Raw genomic sequence first — 14,693 nt, forward strand, 5'->3', positions numbered from 1 at the left:
TGCTCTGCAGGGCGGCGCTCGGCCCGGGCTCTGCAGCGCAGCGCTCTGCAGGGCAGCGCTCGGCCCGGGCTCCACAGGGCGGCGCTCGGCCCGGGCTCTGCAGGGCAGCGCTCGGCCCGGGCTCTGCAGCGCAGCGCTCTGCAGGGCAGCGCTCGGCCCGGGCTCTGCAGCGCAGCGCTCTGCAGGGCAGCGCTCGGCCCGGGCTCTGCAGCGCAGCGCTCTGCAGGGCAGCGCTCGGCCCGGGCTCTGCAGGGCGGCGCTCTGCAGGGCAGCGCTCGGCCCGGGCTCTGCAGCGCGGCGCTCTGCAGCGCAGCGCTCAGCCCGGGCTCTGCAGCGCGGCGCTCTGCAGGGCGGCGCTCGGCCCGGGCTCTGCAGCACAGCGCTCTGCAGCGCAGCGCTCAGCCCGGGCTCTGCAGCAGGGCCTGGCTCTGGTCCTGGGCGTCCTCGGGCGGGCCGGCGCCGCGCAGCTCCCGCAGCGGCTGGTACAGGCAGGGCCCCGGCCGCCCGGCCCTGCCCCGCAGCACCTGCCCCACGTTGCCCAGGGCGCTGAGCAGCAGCAGCAGGGCCAGCACGCAGCTCAGGGACAGCCACGCTGCTCTGTCAGGCAAGAGAAACCCCAGTGAGCGACTGCAGCCACCGGCCCCGGGCTGCACCCCGCGGGACCACCCCGGGGGGCTTGGAAGGGACCTGGGAGCTCACCCAGAGCAAGCCCTGCGGCCACCCCAGGCTGCTCCCAGCCCCAACCAACCTGCCCTGCACTGCTGCCAGCCATGGGGCAGCTCCCAGCTCTCTGGGCAGCCTGGCACAGGCTCTCCCCACCCTCAGCACCAAACCTTTCTCCCTTCTCTCCACTCTCAGTCTCCCTCTTGCAGTTCCAACCATCCCCCCTTGGCCTGCCCCAACAGGCCCTGCTCAGCAGTCTGTCCCCAGCTCTCTTCTGTCCCCTTGAAGCCCTGCAAGGCCACCAGGAGGTCTCCCTGGAGCCTTCTCCTCTGCAGGCTGCACAACCCCAACCCTCCCAGCCTGGCCTCCCAGCAGAGGGCTTCCAGCCTCCCAGCACTGCTGTGGCCTCCTCTGGACTGGCTTCAGAAGGTCCAAGTCCTCCTTAGGCCCTGCTGTGCTGCACTGACTGCTTCAGCACCGTGGCAGGAGCTGTGCTCTGCTGTCACTGCTGCCTGCTGCACTCTCAGTGGCAAGGGGAGGAGGCTCCTGTTGAAGTGACAGGCTGGGAGAGCTGGGCTGTGCAGCCTGGAGGGGAGAAGGCTCCAGGCAGACCTCAGAGCAGCCTCCCAGGACCTGAAGGGCTCCAGGAGAGCTGGGGAGGGACTTGGGACAAGGGCTGGGAATGCCAGGCCCAGGGCCAATGGCTTTGAGCTGGGAGAGAGGAGACTGAGAGTGGAGAGGAGGAAGAAATTCCTTGCAGTGAGTCTGGGGAGACTCTGGCCCAGGCTGCCCAGGGAGGCTGTGGCTGCCTCCTGCCTGGAGGTGTTGAGGGCCAGGCTGGATGAGGCCCTGAGCAAGCTGTGCTGGTGGGAGGGGTCCCTGCCCATGGCAGGGGCTTGGAGCTGGATGAGCTTTTAAAGTGCCTTCCAACCCACCCCACGCTGTGGCTCTCTAACCTGTAAGCTGCAGAGCCCCAGGCTCAGTGTGGTCACTGATGGGCTCCAGCTCAGCACAGGTCTCACAAGGAGGGCTCAGCACTTTGCCCTCCCTGTGCTCCTGCTGCCCTTCAGGAGGGCAGGAGGTGACCCCTGCAGTCAGAACAGAGACACTGTGGACTAGGGAGCAGCTCAAAGCTTTACTGGCACTGCCCTGGCACCCAGCAGGTGGTGAGAACAGCAGCAGATGGCATGGGCTTGGTGTGTGTACAGACACATGGATGAAGCACAGCATCATGGAATGGTTTGGGCTGGCAAAGCCCTCCCAGGCAGCCAGGCCAACACCAGCCCAGCCCCACCATGGCCACCAAACCCTGGCCCCAGCTGCCATGGCCACAGGGGTCTGGGACACCTCCAGGCATGGGGACTCCACCACCTCCCTGGGCAGCCTCTGCCAGGCCCTGACCACTCTGCCACCAAAGACATTTTGCCTCCTCTCCAACCTAACCCTCCCCTGGCACAGTTTCAGGCCATTGCCTCTCCTTCTGTCCCCTGAGCCTAGGGAGCAGAGCCCAAGCCCCAGCTGGCTGCAGCCTCCTCTCAGGGAGCTGCAGAGAGCAAGGAGGTCTCCCTCAGCCTCCTCTTCTCCAGCCTCAACCCCCCCAGCTCCCTCAGCTGCTCCTCCCCAGCCCTCTTCCCCAGACCCTTCCCCAGCTCTCCTGCCCTCCTAGGATGAGCACGACACAGCAGGATGAGCACCACACAGCAGGATGAGCACCACACAGGCACCACCAGCCCCCCACACACACCAGCAGCCCAGAGCAGGATGAGCTCCTCACACTTACTCTGACATGAATGCTTTGTCTTTGCTCCTTGCTGCCTTCTGGGAAGCCAAACACCTCCCAGCTGGAAAACAGAGAGGAGAATTGGGGGGGGACAGGGAGGGGTCAGCCCCCTGAGGGCCAGCTGAGGGAAGCTGATGGGCAGCCAGAGCTGCCAACTCCACAGCCCCCAGGCTGTGCTCCTCCAGCTTCCCTCCCAAGCCCCCCTGCAGCAGAGGTACCTTTGGTGAGCTGCTCCTGCAGCTGGTGGGTGAGGTTGCAGCTGCCTGTCTGAGGGTGGCAGGGACAGGAGTGGGCACACTCACACTGCTGCTGGCAGCCTGGCCCATGCCAGCCCAAGGGACACTCTAGGAGCACAAAGAGGTTGGTCACTGCCAAAGCCAACCTCAGCCCAGCTGCTCTGCCTGCCCTGCAAGCACCCAGCTCTGAGCTCACTGCCCCCAGGGCCTGTCAGGGAGGAGGTTTGTGGGGCTGGGAACAAAGCATCACCACTGTGAGCACCACAGAACCGTGGCCTGGGCTGGCCTGGAAGAGAGCTCCCAGAGAGTAATGAGCCCAAGCACCACCCAGGGCACCACTGAGCCATGGCCCTCAGCACCACAGCTCTGAAACCCCTCCAGGGATGGGGACTGCACCACTGCCTCTGCCAGGCCCTCAAGGGGCAGAAATTGTTCCTCCTGTCCAACCTGAACCTCCCCTGGGGCAAGCTGAGGCCATGCACAGCAGGAGCTCACAGCCAGGCTGCAAGCAGCTTGTCCTGGCAGCAGAGTGGGCTGGAGTCAGGGACAGAGGCCTTGAGCACCCAAGAGAAGTGGAAGACAACCCTGACCAGCACCGACTCTGCCAGCTGGGGCCAGCTGGGGCTTGAGGGTCACAAGCCAGGAAGGCTCTTTGGAACACCTCACACTGCCTTGGATCAGCCCAGTGCTGCTCCAGGCTGGGGGCAGAGGGGCTGCAAAGTGCCCAGCAGAGAAGGCCCTGGGGGTGCTGGGTGCCAGCAGCTGGAGAGGAACCAGGGGGTGCCCAGGGGGGCAAGAAGGGCAGCAGCAGCCTGGCCTGGAGCAGCACTGGGGTGGAAGCAGGAGCAGGGCAGGGATGGTGCCTGTGGGCTGGGCACTGGGGAGGCCACAGCTTGAGTGCTGGGTTCAGCTCTGGGCTCCTCACTGCCAGAAGGACCTTGGGGAGCTGGAGCAGGGCCAGGGAAGGGCAAGAGAGCTGGGGAAGGGTCTGGGGAAGAGGGCTGGGGAGGAGCAGCTGAGGGAGCTGGGGGGGTTGAGGCTGGAGAAGAGGAGGCTGAGGGAGACCTCCTTGCTCTCTGCAGCTCCCTGAGAGGAGGCTGCAGCCAGCTGGGGCTTGGGCTCTGCTCCCAGGGAGCAAGGGACAGGGCAAGAGGCAATGGCCTCAAGCTGCCCCAGGGGAGGCTCAGGTTGGATGTAAGGAGCAAGTTCCTCTCCAAAAGGGTTGTCCAGGCCTGGCCCAGGCTGCCCAGGGCAGTGGTGCAGTCCCCATGCCTGGAGGGGTTCAGAGCTGTGTGGCTGTGGTGCTGAGGGCCAGGGCTCAGGGGTGCTGAGGGCCAGGGCTCAGGGGTGCTGAGGGCCAGGGCTCAGGGGTGCTGAGGGCCAGGGCTCAGGGGTGCCCTGGCAGTGCTGGGCTCAGGGCTGGGCTGGAGGATGCTCAAGGCCTTGTGCACCCTGAATGATTCTGCAGCGCTCTGATCCTACATCCTTGGAAGGTTTTGCTGCCTTGACTCCACCTGGAGTCCTTGAGAAGCTCTTCTGTTCCTCCAGAGGTGTGGTGCTGAGGGCCATGGCTCAGGGGTGCTGAGGGCCATGGCTTAGCAGCAGCCTTGGCAGTGCTGGGTTAAGGCTTGGCCTCAGTGAGCTCCAAGGGCTCTGTGACTCTGCCAGCCCAGCTCAGGCACAGGCAGGGCCTGGATGTCCCACTCCAGCCTGGGCAGAGCCCTGCAGCTCCCTGGGGCAGGGGCTGCAGAGGATCCCACATTTCCCCACTGCTGAACTCCTTCCCCTCTGCTCCCCACTTTGGGCAGCCCAGCCCAGCCCTGCCAGGTTGCAGTGGAGCTGTGCAGTGCCAGCCTGGGCCTGCCTGGCAGCCCCCAGGCTCACTGCCATGACAAGAGGTGGCTCCAAGGGACCCAAAGGTGTGCCCAGGGCAGCCCTTACCGTGCTCACAGGTGGTGCCATGGTAGCCAGGTGGGCAGGAGCAGGCCCCATGCACAGGCTCACAGGAGCCTCCATTCTGGCACTGGCACTGCTGGCTGCAGGCCTCCCCGAAGGAGCCACTGGGACAGGCTGCAGGAGACAAGCAGAGACCTCCTCAGGACCCTCACTGCAGGGGGAGGAGATCCCACCCCATGCTGGCAGCCAGGGACAGCCCTGGGCACGGTGTACCGAGGGCTGCCCAGGGGAGCTGCACCCTGAGCCAGCAGCAGAGGCTCCAAGAGCTCCACTCCAGCCCTGCTCAGGCTGCAGGGAAGCTCCCAGGGGCAGGCAGGGAAGCAGAGGGAGCAGCTGCTGCCCTCACTGCTCCCCCCTGGGCAGCCACCCAGCCCTGGCAGCTGTGCTCACACTGTCCCCTTGCTGGCTGTGAAGGAGTGGGAGTGATCCTTACCTTCAGTGCAGTTGCTGCCAGTCCAGCCAGCATCACAGAGGCAGCCAGCTGTGCAAACACACACAGAGCATCAGGCACAGCAGGGACTCACAGCAGCAGCCTCTGCTGCTGGGGCTGCCCCCTTCACACAAGCACACAATGGCCTGCCTTGGAAGGGAGCTTCAACACCATCCAGCTCCAGCCCCCTGCCATGGGCAGGGACCCCTCCCACCAGCACAGCTTGCTCAGGGCCTCATCCAGCCTGGTCCTCCACACCCCCAGGCAGGAGGCAGCCACAGCCTCCCTGGGCAGCCTGGGCCAGAGTCTCCCCAGCCTCACAGTGCAGAACTCCCTCATGTCCAACCCAAACCTCTCCTGCTCTGCTTTCAAACCATTTTCCAGCTGTGCCTTCCACACCCAAGGACCAAGCCTGAGGAGCCTACTTCAACCCAACATTCAGAGCAGACTTCAGAAGCTTTATCCTAAGCCTGAGCCCTGCCTGGAGCTGAGGAGCCAGGGAGATGCACCCCCAGTGCAGGCAGAAGGGCAAACACCCTCCCCAGGGCTGCAGCTTTCAGCCCTACCCTTGCCAGCACCAGCTCCTGAAGGGCTGAGCTCTGCTTTGGCTCCATCTCATGATCCTCCCTCCCAGGAGGTCCACAGCAGAGGAGTCCTCAGCTGCCAGGCAGAGCAGAACCTCCTGGAGCTGCAGGGACTGAGTGTGGGTCGAGCCCTGCACCCCCTGAGCCCTGCCCAGTGGCTTCCCTGGGGCAAAGCTGGCTGTGAGGTGAGGCAGGAGAGCAGCAGCTGAGGGCTGTGCTGTGGCAGTGCCCAGGGTCAGGAGCTGGGCAAGAGGAGCAGCTGCACACTGGGGCAAAGCATGCAGCAGGAAGGGAGGGGGCAGAGGCCAGCTGCTGGCAGGGGGGGCTCACACTCTGCCCTTCCCAGCAGAGCAGAGGGCACAAAGGGAACTGAGGCAGGCAGGGGGAACTCCAGCCCCACCACACAGCCAGCTGCCAGCTGTGAGCCCCAGCCCAGCCCTGCTGCTGCCTCCCAAAGGCAAAGGGCTCTGCCCACCTTCGCTGCCAGCCAGAGCACGGGGGGGAGGAGGGCAGCAGCTCCACACACCCAGAGGGTGGAGGCCATCAGCACCAGCTGGCTGCCAGGGGCAGGGCACAGGCTGGGCACAGTCACCCAGAACCTGCCCCCCTCCAGCTGGTGCTTTCTGCAGGGAAGGAAGCTGCTGCTGCTGCCAGTTCCTGAGAGCTCTGCCCCTGCACAGCACACGAGATGCCCCTGGGGCAGCAGTCTGCCCTCATGGCAGCCTGGGCTGCATCCAGAGGAGTGTGGCCAGCAGAGCAAAAGAGGTCTTCTCCCTTCTCTACTCTGCCCTGGTGAGACCTCACCTGGAGAACTGGCTCCAATTCTGGGCTCCTCAGATCAAGAAGGACAAAGAACAACTGGGGAGAGTCCAGCACAGGGACACTGAGCTGCTGAGGGCACTGCAGCAGCTCTGAGGAGAGGCTGAGGGAGCTGGGGCTGGGCAGCCTGGAAAGGTCTTGTGAATGCTTACCGGTATCTGAGGGGTGTCAGGAGGCTGGGGCCAGACTCTGCTGAGTGCTGCCCAGGGACAGCACAAGGGGCAAGGGGCAGAAAGTGTCAGGCAGGAGGTTGGAGCTGAGCAGGAGGAGAAAGTTGTTTGGGGTGAGGCTGCTGGAGGCCTGGAGCAGGCTGCCCAGAGAGGTTGTGGAGTGTCCTGGTGTGGAGAGCTTCCAACCCCTGCTGGGCACTGTGCTGCTGGGCAGGGTGCTGGGGGTGCCCTGCTGGAGCTCCAGAGCTCCCTTCCAGCCCTCGCCCTTCTGATTCCTCCCAGGAATCCCAGGCTGCCCCAGGTGGCACAGCTTTAAGGTGACTGCATCAAGGCATCGTCCCAAGCTCCTGCTGCCTGTGTTCCTGGGGGACCTGCCCTGGGTGACCCTGCTCTGGCAGGGGGCTTGGACTGGGGTTCCAACCCCTGCCATTCCCTGATTGGCTCCAGAGGGGGAGAGAGCCCCGTGGAGCACCCAGCCCGGGGCAGCTGCCCACCCAGCCCGGGGCAGCTCCCCACGCCGGCCCGGGGCAGCGCTCACCTTCGGTGCAGGCTCCGTGCAGGCTGCAGTTGGCGGGGCCGCAGTCCAGGCGGTCGCAGGCCGGCCCCGTCCAGAAGGGCCCCGAGCAGCGGCAGTGTCCCTGCAGGCAGTGGCCGTGGCCGCTGCAGTCGGGCGGCCGGCAGGGGGCGTGGTGCACACACAGCACCGTGGAGATGCGGCGAGCACAGCGCCACCTGCTGTCGAACGAGCTGCAGCACGGGGAACGGGGAACGGGGGGGGACGGGGGGAACGGGGGGGCACTGTCAGAGCTGCGAACCTCTGCAGTGCCCAGCCCTGCCTGGCAGAACCCCCAGAGTGCCAGCCTGAGCACACCGGGGAGCAAGGTCCTGAATAAAGCCACAGATGCATGGAATGCTTGGGAGGGACCTTCAACATCAGCCAGTGCCAGCCCCCTGCCATGGGCAGGGACCCCTCCCACCAGCACAGGCTGCTCAGGGCCTCATCCAGCCTGGCCCTCAGCACCTCCAGGCAGGAGGCAGCCACAGCCTCCCTGGGCAGCCTGTGCCAGAGTCTCCCCAGCCTCACTGCCAACAATTTCTTCCTCCTCTCCACTCTCAGTCTCCTCTCTCCCAGCTCAAAGCCGTTGGCCCTGGGCCTGGCACTCCCAGCCCTTGTCCCAAGTCCCTCCCCAGCTCTCCTGGAGCCCTTCAGGTACTGGGAGGCTGCTCTGAGGTCTGCCTGGAGCCTTCTCCACTCCAGGCTGCACAGCCCCAGCTCTTCCAGCCTGGCCCCACAGGGGAGCTTCTCCAGCCCTCTAGTGATCTTTGTGGCCTCCTCTGGCCCCTCTCCAGCAGCTCCAGGTCCTTCCTGAGCTGGAGGCAGTGCTGCAGGTGGGGGCTGAGCAGAGCAGAGGGGCAGAATCCCCTCCCTGTGCTGCTGGCCACACTTCTCATGCAGCAAAGGACATGGTTGCCCCCTGGGCTGGCAGTGGCCATGGCATCTGGACATCAAACTAGACTGAGTCAGCTCCGGCTGCTCAGGAGCCCTTTCACCCATGGAATCACAGCCAAAGCCTCCCTTTAAGCACTCCCAGCTTCCCCAGCATTGGTGCTCCACACATCTTTCCCTGGCTCTCAGCTGCCTGGCTCTGAGAGATCACTCAGTGCCAGCAGCACTGCCCCTCAGCTGTCACTCCCTTCATGCCTGCCCTCAGAGATGACTGAAAACCTGACCTAAAGTGAAATACTCCTCAGGCTCCCCCACATGAAGCAGGGCAGGGTCTGCAAGTCTGAGCTGCTCTTCCTAGAGAGGTGATTGTCCCTCTCTGCTCAGCACTGGGGAGGCCACAGCCTGAGTGCTGGGTTCAGCTCTGGGTTCCTCACTGCCAGAAGGACCTTGAGGAGCTGGAGCAGGGCCAGAGAAGGGCAAGAGAGATGGGGAAGGGTCTGGGGAAGAGGGCTGGGGAGGAGCAGCTGAGGGAGCTGGGGGGGTTGAGCCTGGAGCAGAGGAGGCTGAGGGAGACCTCCTTGCTCTCTGCAGCTCCCTGAGAGGAGGCTGCAGCCAGCTGGGGCTTGGGCTCTGCTCCCTAGGAACAAGGGACAGGACAAGAGGCAATGGCCTCAAGCTGCCCCAGGGGAGGTTTGGGTTGGCCATGAGGAACAATTTCTTCCCCTTGAGGGTTGTCCAGGCCTGGCCCAGGCTGCCCAGGGCAGTGGTGCAGTCCCCATGCCTGGAGGGGTTCAGAGCTGTGTGGCTGTGGTGCTGAGGGCCAGGGCTCAGTGGTGCTGAGGGCCAGGGCTCAGTGGTGCTGAGGGCCAGGGCTCAGTGGTGCCCTGGCAGTGCTGGGCTCAGGCCTGGACTGGATGATCCCAGAGCTCTCCCAGCCTAGCCCATCCCATGCTCCCAGGCTAAAAAGCTGCTGACAGAGCTCTGCCAGTTGCTGTGAAGCTGCAGCTCAGCATCCCCCAGACCAGGAGCTGGTTCCTTATCTGCTTCCCAGAGCAGGCCACTCAGCCATGCCCAACAGCTTCGCTGCAGGGCTGAAAGCAGCTCAGCTTTAATCCTGCATCACCCAGAGGGGAAACATCTGCAGGCAGTAAAGAGCTTTGCAGTTCTGAACCTCCCTCAGCAGCTGTCCCCTGCCCTCCCCCAGTGCTCTCTGGGCAATGCAGGTTGCCAGGCAGAGCAGAGGGGCTAGGCCTGGGAGCTGCACAGCTGCTGCTGCAGCCCTGGCCATGTGCCACCAGCACCTACCAGTGCTCAGAGGGGTAACTTGCAAGGGTCCCATTCAAGACCAGGGTTGCAGAGCCTCCACCATCCAGGTTGATAGCATTGATGATGCCCTGCTGCTTGAGGAAGTCAGCCATCTCCCACAGGTTCACCCTGCAAAGGCAAAGCTGCTCCTCGCTCACTTGTGCTGGTTGACTGCAGCGGAAGTGCTGCACTGGGAGCTTGGTGCCTCTCCCCTGGGGGGAGGAGGAAGCTCTCCCACCCCAGGTGTGGCTGCCTGGAGGCTGCCTTGGCCTTCTCTGGCCCTGCCAAAGAGACATCAAGCAGCAGTGCCTCCAGCTGCCCTCCTCAGCTCTGCAAGCCTCTGCCTCCAAACACAGGGCTGGCTGCTGCTGTGCCCCTCCAGCTGCACTGGGAGTGTTTAAAGCCCAGTCCTTGCCCCAAGGCCTCAGCAGAAGCCCAGCCTTACCCTCTGGATTCTGTCTGCCCATCCACATGCACCAAGACCAGCTGCCCCTGCCTGTCATGTCCCACCGCAGTCCTGGCCGAGATGACGTTGATGAACCTGTCGAAGGTTCCTGGGGAGGAGAGGGAGCAAAGCACCCAGCAGCTGGGGGAGAGCACTGCCGCCGGGGGAGAGCACTGCCGCCGGGGAGCGCCGCAGCCCGGGGAGCGCCGCCGCCGGGGAGCGCTGCAGCCGGGGAGCGCCGCAGCCCGGGGGAGCGCCGCAGCCCGGGGAGCGCCGCCGCCGGGGAGCGCTGCAGCCGGGGAGCGCGGCCAGCCGGGGAGCGCTGCAGCCCGGGGAGCGCTGCAGCCCGGGGAGCGCTGCAGCCCGGGGAGCGCGGCCAGCCGGGGAGCGCTGCAGCCCGGGGAGCGCGGCAGCCCGGGGAGCGCTGCAGCCCGGGGAGCGCGGCCAGCCGGGGAGCGCTGCAGCCCGGGGAGCGCTGCAGCCCGGGGAGCGCTGCCGCCGGGGAGCGCTGCAGCCCGGGGAGCGCTGCCGCCGGGGAGCGCTGCAGCCCGGGGAGCGCCGCTGCAGCCCGGGGAGCGCTGCAGCCCGGGGAGCGCTGCCGCCCGGGGAGCGCTGCAGCCCGGGGAGCGCGGCCAGCCGGGGAGCGCTGCCGCCCGGGGAGCGCGGCCAGCCGGGGAGCGCTGCAGCCCGGGGAGCGCTGCCGCCCGGGGAGCGCGGCCGCCGGGGGAGCGCTGCAGCCCGGGGAGCGCGGCCGCCCGGGGAGCGCGGCCGCCCGGGGAGCGCGGCCGCGCGGGGAGCGCGGCCGCCCGGGGGAGCGCTGCAGCCGGGGGAGCGCCGCCGCCCGGGGAGCGCCGCCGCCCCGGGAGCGCCGCCGCCCGGGGAGCGCCGCCGCCCGGGGAGCGCCGCCGCCCGGGGAGCGCCGCCGCCCGGGGAGCGCTGCCGCCCGGGGAGACCTGCCTGCAGCACAGCTCCCAGCAGGGAAAGGCAAGGACAACACCGCCCAGGCCCCGCTGCTTCACCCCCAGCCCCTCTCCAGGGTGTGCTGCTGAAGCTTCTGCCTGGCACGGGGGCAGGGAAGGGGTTTCACATGCTGCAAGAGGCCTCTCCTTGGAGCTCCTCTGGACCAGCACCACCACCACTTACCATGCAGTCACAGCAGCACAGGACCACAGGGTGCTCTGGGTTGGAAGAGACCAAAGCTCACCCAGTCCAACCCCCTGCACTCAGCAGGGACACCCTCTACCAGCTCAGGGTGCCCAGAGCTCTGCCCAGCCTCGCCTTGAATAGCTCCAGGGATGTGGCCCCAACCACCTCCCACCTCCCCAGCCAGCTGTGCCACCCCTCTCTGGGGTCCACCTTCTGCTCAGCAGCCCTGATAGAGGTGAGTGCAGCTTCACCTTGCAGGCAGCCAACTGCTGGCACTGGCCTGGCTGCAGGCTGAGGGTAGAGCAGCCCAGAAGGAATTTGGCCCTTTCAGGTGAGTGGCAAACTGCAACCAAGACAACCCAGTTCCTCCTGCTCCCCACTCCTTCCAGCAGCCCCCTCAGCAGGCCAGTCTCCAGCCAGGCTGCAGTGTTTACCTGTGGTCTGAACATCCCCACACTCAGCTGCCTGACTCTGGTTGATGTACACTTCTCCATCTCTGAGCAGCCAGACCACACCACTCACCAGCTGCACAAAAGGGTTTGCTTCATCCAGGACTTCCTCCTCAGACAGGTACCTGGGAGAGAGGGAGCAGCAGGGGTTACCCACAGCCACAGCAGTGGCATGGAAAAGCCTCTTCTGCTGCTCCAGAAGCAGGCAGCAAGGAGAAGGTGGCAGGATGAAGGCCCCTGCACCTCAACTAGAGGCCAAGCAGTGCAAAGCATCACTTCAGCAGCCAGGGTGCAGCCAGCTCTCCACTGCTCCACACAAAACCTCCTCAATCACAGAACCACAGCATGGGTTGGGGTGAGCTGGGATGCTGCTCTGCACCTGGCTGAGTGGGCAGTGCAGACCCCTCTGCTCTTCACCAACAGGTAATGGCAGCAGCAGAGGGCTGGGGGCGGGGGTGGCTTTGTTCATGCTCCACAGCTCTTGGTGCAGAGATTCATAGCATCACAGAGTGGGTTGGGTTGGAAGGGACCTGGAAAATCATCCAGCTCCAAGCCCCTGCCATGGGCAGGGACACCTCCCACCAGCACAGCTTGCTCAGGGCCTCATCCAGCCTGGCCTTCAACACCTCCAGGCAGGAGGCAGCCACAGCCTCCCTGGACAGCCTGTGCCAGAGTCTCCCCAGCCTCACTGCAAACAATTTCTTCCTCCTCTCCACTCTCAGTCTCCTCTCTCCCAGCTCAAAGGCACTCCCAGCCCTGTACATGAAACAATTGCTGCCAAGGCTGTGGCCAGTGGACCTGAGGCAGGAAAACAAGGGCAGAAGGCATCTGGCAGGACAGGAGGGCAGAACCTCTGCTGAACACTAAGGGATGTGTAAAGCAGCTGCAACACCTCACTGCCTGTCAGCTACACCAGTGACACCAAGCAGCTGCTGAGAGGTTTCAGCAACAGCACCCACTCTGCCTGCAGCTGCACTGAGAGGAGCCCACTGCTGCAGACGTGGGCTGGAGCCCCTCTGCTGCGAGGCCAGGCTGAAGGAGTTGGGCTTGCTCAGCCTGGAGAAGAGAAGGCTGCAGGGAGACCTCCTGGTGGCCTTGCAGTGCTTCAAGAGCACAATCAGAAAGCTGCAGGGGGACTCTTCATCAGGGCAGGACAGAGGGGGATGGTTTGAACTCTAAGAGTGGAGAGAAAGGAGGAATGTTTGACCCTGAGGGTGGGGAGAGCCTGGCCCAGGCTGCCCTGAGGTGGGAGCTGCCCCATGGCTGGCAGCAGCGCAGGGCAGGTTGTTTGGAGCTCTGATCTGAATGTCCCTGCCCATGGCAGGGGGGTTGGACTGGATGAGCTGTCAAGGTCCCTTCCATCCCAGCGTGTCCGTGCTGTTGTCAGAGTCATGCAGCCCACTCTGCCTCTCCTCTGTGGGGGAGGACACAGACCTCTCTTCCTCCTCCCACAGCCTGGCTGCTTGCTGGGACTGGGAACCCAAGCAGCTGGAGACCATCCGAGCAACCCCTCCAGCTTCTGCTCACCCTAGGCCGAGGAGCCGAAGGGCGGGGAGAGAGCTCAGCCGGGAGCAGACAGCGCGGCCCCGCCGGCAGCGCTCCGGCAGGGGCGGGGGCGGCGCCGAGCCGGCTGCCGGCGGGCGGGCAGCGCTTACCCGAACACCAAGGTGCCGTCGCGGCGGATGCCGAACTGCGCGTTCTGCAGCCCCGCGGCGCTGCGGGCCAGCCTGCCGTCGCTCACCACGTTGCCCAGGCACTCGCCGCTCTCCATGTCGAAGTAGCCGCCGTTCTGCGCCACCAGGCAGCCGCCCAGCCTCGCCGTCTCCTCCACGGTGGCCCTGCGGCGCTCCCGGCAGCCGCCGGCGCCGCCCGGCTCCAGCACCGAGAAGGTGCGGAGGGGGTTCCTCACGAAGGTGAGGTGGCCGTAGACCGCCCTGCGGCCCTCCCCCTCTGCGGGCAGGTAGGAGACGAAGGTCCTGGTGGTGGCGGCGGGGCCGTCGGTGCCGTCGCCGCGCCAGGCCTCGTGCGTGGCGTTGCCGTAGCGCAGGGGCTGGCAGTCCCGCACCTGCCGGTGGCTGAGCCGGGAGCCGTGCCGGGAGGGGAAGTAGGGCCGCAGCAGAGGGTCGCCGGGGGGGCTCCTGCAAGGAGAAGAGCCGCTTGCCCTGTGGCTACCTGCGTGGAATCACGGAGCTGCTTTGGTTGGCAAAGATCCTGAGTTCAGCCATCGCCTAACTCGGCCCAGGCTGGGGCTGAGCCTTGCCCTCAGCACCACAGCTCCGCCTCTGGGAGACACCTCCAGGGCTGGGCACTCAGCCACCCCCCTGGCAGCCTGGGCCAGGCACTGAGAACCCTCCCAGGGAAGAAGTTCCTTCCCACGTCCAACCTGAACCTGCCCTGGGGTTCTGTTTGGAAAAGCTCTTCAAGCTCACCCAGTCCAAGCCTGAGCCCAGCAGTGCCAGGGCAGCACTGAGCCATGGCCCTCAGCACCACAGCTCTGCAACCCCTCCAGGCATGGGGACTGCACCACTGCCCTGGGCAGCCTGGGCCAGGCCCTGACCACTCCTGCAGCAAAGACATTTTGCCTCCTCTCCAACCTAACCCTCCCCTGGCACAGTTTCAGGCCATTGCCTCTCCTTCTGTCCCCTGAGCCTAGGGAGCAGAGCCCAAGCCCCAGCTGGCTGCAGCCTCCTCTCAGGGAGCTGCAGAGAGCAAGGAGGTCTCTCTCAGCCTCCTCCAGGCTCAACCCCCCCAGCTGCCTCAGCTGCTCCTCCCCAGCCCTCTTCTCCGGCCCTGCCCCAGCTCCTCGGTGTCGCTCCCGTCTCCCTTAGCCGGCGGAGCAGCCCTGTGTGCAGCGAGCATCGGTGCGGGGCGGGCGGGGAAGGCCTCATGGACAGTGCGGGCCCCGGGGAGTCCCCGGCGCTGCTGTGTCCCGCCCGGTTCAGTGCTTGCTGTCCAGCTCAGTACCCGCAGCACCAGGCGGGCCTCAGGGCATCGGCTCGGCGGTTCCCGGCCAGAGCCCCAGGCGTGGCTCGGCGCCGCCGGCCGGCAAGGGACTCGGTACCGGGCACCGCCGGGCCGGGCTGGCTTCGTCCCGCACCCCGCGCGGACACTCACCCGGCGCCGTGCGCCGCCTGCAGCCAGCCGAACAGCGCCAGCGCGGCTGCCAGCGCCGCCCGGGCGCCCAGCGCGGCCCGCCCCGCCGGCAGAGCCAGCGCCGGCCGCCGGCTCCCGCGGCCCCCGCCCGCGGCCGCGCTGGCCGCCAT

At 66.1% G+C, this 14,693-nt stretch overlaps 1 protein-coding gene across 1 annotated transcript; it reads right to left on the reverse strand.

The window, feature by feature from the left end:
- Window positions 1-2,404: 2,404 nt before the first annotated feature.
- NAGPA (N-acetylglucosamine-1-phosphodiester alpha-N-acetylglucosaminidase) lies at window positions 2,405-14,693 on the reverse strand. The gene is made up of 10 exons (XM_054161262.1): window positions 14,545-14,693; window positions 13,086-13,568; window positions 11,416-11,555; window positions 9,836-9,944; window positions 9,391-9,519; window positions 7,177-7,385; window positions 5,069-5,116; window positions 4,621-4,749; window positions 2,662-2,787; window positions 2,405-2,504 (listed from the first exon to the last, which is right to left on the reverse strand). Exons 1-10 carry the CDS (start codon window positions 14,691-14,693, stop codon window positions 2,440-2,442), a joined length of 1,587 nt encoding a protein of 528 aa, XP_054017237.1. The 3' UTR covers window positions 2,405-2,439.

The sequence above is a fragment of the Dryobates pubescens genome, chromosome 4 (assembly GCF_014839835.1).
Source record: "Dryobates pubescens isolate bDryPub1 chromosome 4, bDryPub1.pri, whole genome shotgun sequence".
Classification (NCBI taxonomy): Eukaryota; Metazoa; Chordata; class Aves; order Piciformes; family Picidae; genus Dryobates; species Dryobates pubescens.